Consider the following 9,092-nt stretch of genomic DNA (forward strand, 5'->3'; position numbering starts at 1 on the left):
TCAATCCAGCCTTGAGATTCTTTGATGTATTTCTTTTCCGGGGTATATGGTGAACTGGAAAATGCCACAACACATTCGGAAATATAATAAGCATCTTTATAATACAAAGCTGAGCTCTTCTTTTGGAGAACACGATCTGGCAACATCAGCAGACCCCATAGCACCCTGAGAAGCACCACCCAGCTCACCTGACCCATCTGACCCATGTTTTAAACCAAATGCTCTCTTCTTCCGCTGTCTTTTAAACTACGGCCTCCAAGAGCAGATGCTCCACATTTCATTTAATAACCTTTGAATTTTATTTATTCGGCTGCCCCTTACTAAGGCTGACCATCTAATTTATCATGTAAACAAGGACATGCTTGAGAGTGAATGCAGGTGTTATTAATAATTATACCAGGAAGAGACATGACCTGGACGTTTCTCAGGTAAGCTGGGTCCAATGAGGACCTTCTTTACACACCCTTTGTGATTGGTGGAGAGAAATTCTCTCAGATCTGGTGATTCCTAGCCTTGGGTGTCAAGGAATGAACGAATGTGGAGTTTGGGGTGGGTTTTGCACCACAATGATTAGCCAAGAGAAAAAAGTAGCATATTTGTACTGGTCCGAAAGACATGACCACAAGGAATGTTTTAATTCCAGGTGGTACTGAACTTTGTCTCACTAAACAAGATAGAACAGAAGTGCTAACAAGAAATAGCAATAAGGACAGTGTTATGAAATGAATGTTTGTTTCCCCCCAAAATTCCTGTGTGGGAATCCTCCTCCTCAAGATGATGGTTAGGAGCTGGGGCCTCTGGGAGGAGCTTAGGTCGTGAGGATGGAGCCCTCATGAAAGGGATTCGTACCCTTATAAGAAGAGACAGGAGAGTTTGCTCCTCTCTCTTTCTGCCATGTGAGGACACAATGAGAAGACAGGAAGAGGGCTATCACCAGACACAGGATCTGCTGGCACCCTGATCTTAGCCATCCCAGTCTCCAGAACTGTGAGAATTAGATGGTTCTTAAGCCACCCAGTCTATGGTATTCTGTTATAGCAGCCCAAACTAAGATAGACAGCAAATGTTCATATGTATTGCATTCCGTGCCAGGCACTGTGATAAACACTTTATTCATATTAACACATTGTCAGACTTACCACAACCCTATGAAGTAGGTAAACTATGATCCTCATTTTATAGAGGAGGAAACTGGCACAGAGAGGTTAAGTTCCTTGCATAAGGTCACACAGCTAGAGAACAGCAGAACTGGGATTTAAACCCAAGCAGTGAGCTCTTAAATCCATACTAATAACCACAGGCCCCTGCCTCTGACAAACAGGTCTCTGCAGAAATCAGTCAATGAGAGACGAGCCACTCCTTCTGAGGTAATGACCTGTGGGATGACAGTGCTATTCATAAGACGGAGCTCCTGCACATACTGCTGATTCCAATGCTTTAATGACCCAACTTGTCCCTATTGCTTTTCACTCAAACAAGCACCACTGGTGGGAACTTCTGCAGTGAAGGTATGGTCCAGGGGTTGTTGCTGACAGTACCTGCATCCTAAGGAGATGAGCAGGATGCTGAGAAAACCCTGCCTTGAGACTGAGGGTGGGAGACTGAGCAGGGAGGAGGTGCTGGAAGAGGACACTGAGTGGCCAGTGCCCACCACGTTGTCCATTATGCACAAGAAGTAGACTTCATCCCCTTTCAGAGCCAGGAGATAAGAGTAATCAATTTGAGCAGCCTAAGAGACTATGTACTGGGATGAACTGTGTTCCCCGCTGCCCTTGGTTCTGCTAGCTAACTCGAGGGCTATGAAGAATGAGTCTTGAGAAAGAACGTGAACATAACCACATTGTACTTTGCCAGATCCCACTAACACCTTTTTATGGTGCTAACAGCTCCTCGTGAGGATGACAGCTACCCTGTAAACGGACGAATGACTTAGTTTAAAAGAAGCCTGTCAGTGTCTTACTGATGACAACCCCATGGGGGGTTTGGAGGACTCAGAGATGAGCAAGATGATCATTCCTGACCTCAGGAAGTTCAGAATCTAATAAAGAAGGCATCCACGAGGAGGAGTCACAGCACAACACATTATGAATGGTGGAGCGAAAACACAGAAGACGTCGGCCACACCCCCTGAAAGCTACAAACGTCTGGAGGGCACTCATTGTCTTCAATGTCTCTGATTGCTGCCCAAGTTCACATTTATTCAGCAAACACCCATTTGCTGGCACAGGTGGTCAACAAACATTTCTGGAGATGAACTCCTGGAGGATCTGGGAAACTTGATGGAGTCTGGACAGAAGAACAGGATCCAGAAGGCTTGAATTTGAATCCTGACTCAACCACTGACTAGTTAAGAAAAATGGTTCCCTTTATGGGCCTCAGTTTTTTCACCTATAAAATGGGGGTGATTTTATTTGCCTTACGAGGATGTGACAACAAAGAAATTGGGTAACATGTAAGCACTTAGCATAATGACCATCCCACAATAGCACCCAAAAAGTATTAGCCGTGCATAGCCTCAATTGCCAGTGGTCACTACAATCATTCCTTATCTAGATGCCCAAACATCCTTTTCCCACTGGAGAAACAGCCAGATGAGAAGGAGGTCTGAGACCACCACATCTTGAGGATCCAAAACGGTCCTTAAAAACCACACCTCCACCCGTCAATCATGCTTGGCCGGCCAGGCTAACTTCTCACCTACCATTTTGGGCTACAGGAGGAGCCAAAGGAAAGGGGAAGAAATTTAGATTGGGGGGTGGGGGAGGGCGGTTAGAAAGAGAAGAGAATTTACGTCATAGAACTAACCATTCTGACATGGGGCGAAGGACCATGGAGCGGGACAAGCATGGGTGACAGCAGCAAAGGCAGTGGAAGCGCGAGAACCAGCTCTCTCCTCCATATCCTTGAGAAAGGTTTTCTCGTGTTGAAATCCCATTTCAGAAACCACAGGATCGTTTTTTTTCTTTTCTTTTTTTTCTTTTTTCTTTTTTGCCATTTCAATCCATGGTTTCATTTTTTTAAATTTATTGTTCAATTACAGTTGACATACAATATTATATTAGTTTTAGGTATATAACATCCTCATAGACATTTATATACCTTACGAAGTGATTCCCCTGATAAGTCTAGTACCCACCTGGCCCCATACATAGTTATTACAATATCATTGACTCTATTCCCTAGGCTGTACTCTATATTCCTGTGACTATTGTTTGAGTACAGGCTTTGGGGTGGGATGTGTGAGGTTTCAGTCTCATTTTGCCAACACCTGTGCTTCACTTGTTACGTAGGAAATGAACCATCTACCTGCAGGTGGCTTTGAAGAGGAAGCAGATGTGATCTTGCCCAGCTCAAGTGCTACGGATCTGGGCACAAAGTTCCTCCTGGAAACCAGAATGATGCAGGATACTCTCTTCTTACTAGGACTTTTTAGGTCTACTCTAAATGCTTCCTGAAGCAACTGCTACTGTACGTGTATGTGGTGGGGTGGAGGTCATGGGGGAGATGAGAAAACCAAGGCACTATGTAGCATCAAAAGTTCCAGCAAGGTAGCATGAGGCAGAGCCAAATTCTCCAAGGGCTTGCATCCTTTTATTTTGTCCCACACAAATTCTGTCCATCCCCGTTCTGTGCTTGTGTAGGTTGGTCTAGGGCGGGGATCACCACACTTTTTTTTCTGCATAGGGCAAGATAGTAAATATTTTCAGCTTTGCAGGCCACATGGTCTTGGTCACAGCTACTCAACTCTACTGTTGTGGACAAAAGCAGCCACAGACGAAATGAATGTGAGTGGACATGACTGTGTACCAATAAAACTTTATTTATAAAAACAAATGATGGGCCAGATTTGGCCCCAGAGCTGTAGTTTGCAATCCGTAGTCTAGGGGATTCAGGGCTTATCAAGTTCACACAGCCAACAAACAGCTGAATTGGGACTGAATGAGAAAGAACTCTGTACTCTTTCTATGGCCCCACTCATGCCCAATTACAGCCTTGCTGCCAGGGGTCTACCCCTACATCTGATATGCCCTTTTATGCTCATTCCTCTCCCTGCACCCCACTCAGCATGCTCCATCTCTCAGGAGTCAACTTCTCCTAAGACACGAAATACTTGCAGATATAAAGGATGAACCTAAGTCATCAGCGGGACCACAGGCTTTAGAGGTTCAAGGCACAAGTTTAGGTACCGGACCAGGACTCAGCTTTCCCTTTCACTCCTTCCCAGCTGCATAGAGGTGGGCATGCAGGCAAGCCCTGAGTGTGCCCCTTGCCGGGGGAAACTGACAAGGGTTTTATTTTTGTTTTTTTTTTAAATCAAATAAGACAGTTTATGTAAAACCTCTAAGAAGGGTTGTCCAGGAAATGAAATCATTAAATAGTCACGTCCTGTGTAATTCTCTTTTCCCCCTGATATGCTTGTATCTACCACCAATTAGACCATCATCTCCTAGAGGAAGGTCTTGATTTACTCTGCAGATTCTGTGGCTCCTGGCACCATGCAGAGAGGGCAGGTAGCAGTTGCTCAATGAACACATGTGACAGCTGCCACTCACTCAGGAGCAGACATGGGGAACAGAGCTCTGAGCCCCTGACGCCACGGAACCATTTTCACCTGCATTTAAGATCTCATTTGTGGTACCACTGGACTGCAAATGGCTGGCTGGAGATGAAGCCATGTTTGTTTTCAGTCTCTTTCCCCTCCTGAGTTGCCTGGACTTAAAGGTAACTTATTCCTCTTTGCATTTCTTTGGGGAGCGTGTTCTCCCTTGAGATGGCTGGTCATTATTAGTCCATGTTCCATTGCTCTCCTGACATAAAGGACTTTTTTTGAAAAAGGAGACAGAGGATTTCACAGCCTGATTTAGGTCTGGGTGCCCCCAAAAGTGTAGAGAATAAAGTCACAGGGGACTCGCTGAGGCACTTTAGAAATCCAATCTGCCTCCCACACTCACTTCAGAGAACTAGAGCGGTGTGTGAAACCTGCATCCAGGAAAACCTCCCGAGCCCTTCTTCTTGTGCAGAAATAGTGGCAGCTGAAGTACTGCTGATCACACATTCTACAGATTTATGGAAGGGGAGATTCTCCACCTTCTGGACAAGCCAAGGGGTGGAGAAGGGGGGGCGGTTCAATGCCCCAAAGGCAGCTAAGCTACTCTCTGCAAACAGAGATACCTTGACTGGCCCACAGAAAGATGCTTGTCCAGCACCCACACACCCTCTAGAAACATTAATAAACACTTGACACTGGTTAGGTGCCAGGCACTTTTCTAAGTCTTTCCATGTATTAACCTATTTATTCCTTGCAATGACCCTATGAAGTACTGCTTAGTTACCCCTATTTTACAGTTGAGAAAACTGAGGCACAGAGATGCTAAGTAACTCGCCTGAAATCACATAGCCTGTAACAGATGAAGCTAGGTCTCACACCCAGGCAGTCCAGCCACAGAGCCCTCATTCACCCATCCACACGCCACCTCCCTGTGCAGACAGAAGTGCCCTGTCCTTAGGAAGCCACTCAAGTTTTGTCTTCTCCATTGCACTGGGCTCCTGTGAGCTCACAGACTCTAAGCCCAGCAACCCTGAGGCCAGTTCTCTTCTTTTGCAGTTGGAGACAGATTCCCAAGGGAAAGGGGTAGGGTCTGCAATTTCCCAGGTTATCCAGCCAGCCAGGGAAAGCATCAACACTGACTCAATCCAGGGTTCTTCTCACTTGCTCCCCACACTCAGCCAAAGTGCACAGTTAACACTTTACCACCCAGGAAACCACGGGAGAAACACGTGGCCCTTTCCCCACCAGCAGGCGTGAACTCTGAGGGAGCAGGAACCCAGGCATCCGGTTTCCCGTGTGTCACCAACAAAATCGTGATCACATATCAAGCACCGGTCTGCAGGCCCCGCCATGGTGACCGTGTGCACCATGCCATCCCCCGTCCCCCGGTGTCCGTTGTGACCAAATGTACACCTCAGCAAGATGGCTGGCACAGGGTAAAGCGGCAGCCCACAGCAAGTTTTCCCTACTGTATCAAACATGAGCCTTTGGGAGACAAAGTCACGAGCCAAGACGATGAAGAGTCGCCACAACAGAGCCAGGGGCTGGGAGGGGCTGCCGAGGGTGACAGCACCGTGAGCATCCCAGGTCCGCTGTGACCGGAGAGGCATGGCTTAAACGCCACCTTTAGCCACAGAGAGGGGCAAGCGGACACAAAGCCAGCCCGTCTAGGACAGTCACCTGCCCCCAAAAGAAGACCACAGACACCACATCATCAACCTGCCCTGACGTACGCTCCCTCACCGGCTGGGCAGCCACAGCAAAGAGAGATCACAAGAGACAAATGGGGGCCCTCCCCTTCCCTTCACAAGTGGTGAACATTCAGTGCCGTGGCATGTCCTAAAAACTTTAAAGTGAATATGCCAGACAGTCACGTCCCTGGCTAGTTGAACGTCACATACCCAATGACATCGAGGGAGAGATGGGACACACAGACACACAGACACACACGAGCCTCGGCCACTGGCAGCTCTGGATAAAGCCCGCTTCCCCCATGGCACACTTCCTACCAGCTTCCATCAGTTGGCACTGCTGACCGAAGACATGGGAGAAGGTGACAGGGCCTGAGGCAGAATTGGACGTCGCCAGCGTGGATTCCATAGCTCCTCTGGGGTCTTTGGCGTTGGTCATATGACAGAGTCCAGACCCTTCAGAGTGTCCGAGGGAAGGATGACGTCGCCGGTCCGGGAACTGTAGGTCTGAGGCCAATTGTCACTTCCAAGAAAATGTCCCCGCCCCAAAGTTTATATCCTTTCTTCCTGCTGCCACCCACTCCTTGCAGCTTCTCTCAACACCAATCAAGTGGAAAATGAAACCCTATAGGGTTCCGCAGATCCTGCTCAGCTAAGGGAGTTTGATTGCAAAAGGAAAATCTAAGTTTTACGCAACAGAAGTTGTTTCCTCTTGTCTGGGAGGGGTGGCTGAGACGTGGGTCCCCCGCTCTGTCTTCCCGGGGTGTCACCTGAAAGGGGCAGGGGCCAAGGAGCTGCTCAGCCCCGTGGCTGGATGGAGAGAGCTGGGGCCCCAGCACCAGCTGCAGGAAAATCACGGCTGGGCTCCGCGGTGTCTCCTTCCAGGGAGGAGGGCTGGGAGCGAGGCTGCCCCGGGCTCCCCAGGGAGCTGGCCTGAAGGCCCAGTGCCCTGGCAGCTCAGGCAGCCGGGGCCCTGGTTTTAGTCCTCCCGGAGCTCTAGTGCCGCTGTCCAGGGTTGGTGGGTGCCCCGGGGCAGCCGGATGCAGACGGGGGAGCACGAGAGTCTGGCGAGCGCAGTGCAAGCACTCTGCAGCTCTGGATATGAGATGCCCCTGGATCATCCTTCAATCCAGATGCCGTTCTCTTCCCGCGTCCCCCTGCTTGCCAGGCTGTGGAGGGGGGAATGAGACATGGTTACAGAGCCCCTGCTGGACCTACGGGAGCCAGCCCCCCAGCCCACGCGCCCACCCCTTTGCCATGATGCAAAAGGGCCTTTACTTGGAGATGTTCTGGATGCAGAGGGAAGTGCTAACTCAGCCCAGCAGGCTCCTGGCTGCTGTAACCTCTTCATGCCCACAACCCAGGAAGTGCCAGACAGAGGAGAGGAAAGTGCCAGCCACAAAATCAAAAATCAAAAAGGGGAGAGATGCCAAATGCCATACGTCCCCCCTGGCAATCTGGTGACATAGAGACAGTCTGGGTGCTTCATCTTTGCCCAAAGCAGACCTACTCTGTGCATAGACCAATCAGTCCCCTGCTCCAGCTGAATGGGGCAGTTCCTCTAGAAAAGGGGGAGGGGAGGGAGAAACCTTTCATATGACCACAGCAGCTGTTTCAGTGAGTGTGGTGTCTTTATTTTGCTATCCCATCTGCTGACCACAAAGATGTTAACTTTAGATACCGTGTTTCCCCAAAAATAAGACCTAGCCGGACCATCAGCTCTAATGCATCTTTTGGAGCAAAAATTAATATAAGACCCGGTCTTATTTTACTATAATATAAGACCAGGTATTTATAATATAACATAACACAACATAACATAATATAATAAATACCGAGTCATATTATTTTTTGCTTCAAAAGACACAGTAGAGCTGATTGTCCAGCTAGGGCTTATTTTCGGGGAAACATGGTACAGACACCACATCATCTCCAGCCAGCATTTTGGATACTTTCATTGGGGATCTGGCTGCAACAGTGGCAGGAGGCTGGCAGCATCCCATCCTCCAGGGGAGAGAGAATGTGACCCAACACAGCAGTGAGAATCAAAGCTCCCACGTCTGTTTCCCCCTGAGGACTTGGTAGAAAGGCCATTTGCCTGTTCTGCATTTGAAGTACAGAAGCTAAAGTTCCAACTGATTTGTGGGCCAGAAAGGCTCCCAGACATAAGCTTTTCCCACTCGAGTTCTTTGCCTGCGAGATGTACAGCTCGGTGATATTTGTTGGGTTACCTGGGATGGCTAAAGCAAGGCCGAGGACACCTTGAAGTACAACCAAGAATTAAAGGAAGTCTACTTCATGTTAATGGTTTAAAGTAGCTTGAACTGTGAGTATCCCTTTTCTTGCATGAACAAGTTTCCTCTCCGAGTCATGAAATTATAGGACATCAGAGACCATTCCTCTGACAGCTAAGGTCCAAGACAATCAAGGACTAAGGTCAGGAGAAGACCAGATCTCTTGGTAGTTGCAGAAATCTCATGCAAGTGGGAAATGGACCAGCTGCCATTAAAAAAAAAAAAATCCAATGTGGGTTATGGGTAAAGGAGGGATGAAGAGGAGGAAAAGAGAAGATTTTTAGGGCAGTAAAAACTCTCTGTATGATACTATAATGCTGAATACATGTCATTATACATCTGTCTAAACCCACAGAGTGTCCAATACCGAGAGTGAACCCTAATGAGAACTGTGGACCCTGGGTATAATGACATGTCAATGCAAATTTATGGACTGCAACAAACATGTCACTCTGCAGGCAGTGGGGTGGGGGGTACAGGGGGAGATGATGATTACAGGAGAAACTGTGGAAACTGTGCATGTGTTAGGGAAAGCGGGTATATCGGAAATCTCTGTAC

General features: G+C 48.1%; 1 protein-coding gene across 2 annotated transcripts in view; it reads right to left on the reverse strand.

Moving 5' to 3' along the window:
• Positions 1–6,845, reverse strand: part of KAZN (kazrin, periplakin interacting protein) — a 1,004,356-nt gene extending 997,511 nt beyond the window's left edge. For both annotated transcript variants that reach the window (XM_081056296.1, XM_081056297.1), the window contains exon 1: positions 6,559–6,845. In XM_081056296.1, coding sequence (XP_080912422.1) covers positions 6,559–6,679 — 121 coding nt within the window. In that variant the 5' untranslated portion in view covers positions 6,680–6,845. The remainder of the gene's footprint in view (positions 1–6,558) is intronic.
• Between the last annotated feature and the right edge of the window lie 2,247 nt (positions 6,846–9,092).

Source organism: Rhinolophus hipposideros (genome assembly GCF_964194185.1).
Source record: "Rhinolophus hipposideros genome assembly, chromosome: 8".
NCBI lineage: Eukaryota > Metazoa > Chordata > Mammalia > Chiroptera > Rhinolophidae > Rhinolophus > Rhinolophus hipposideros.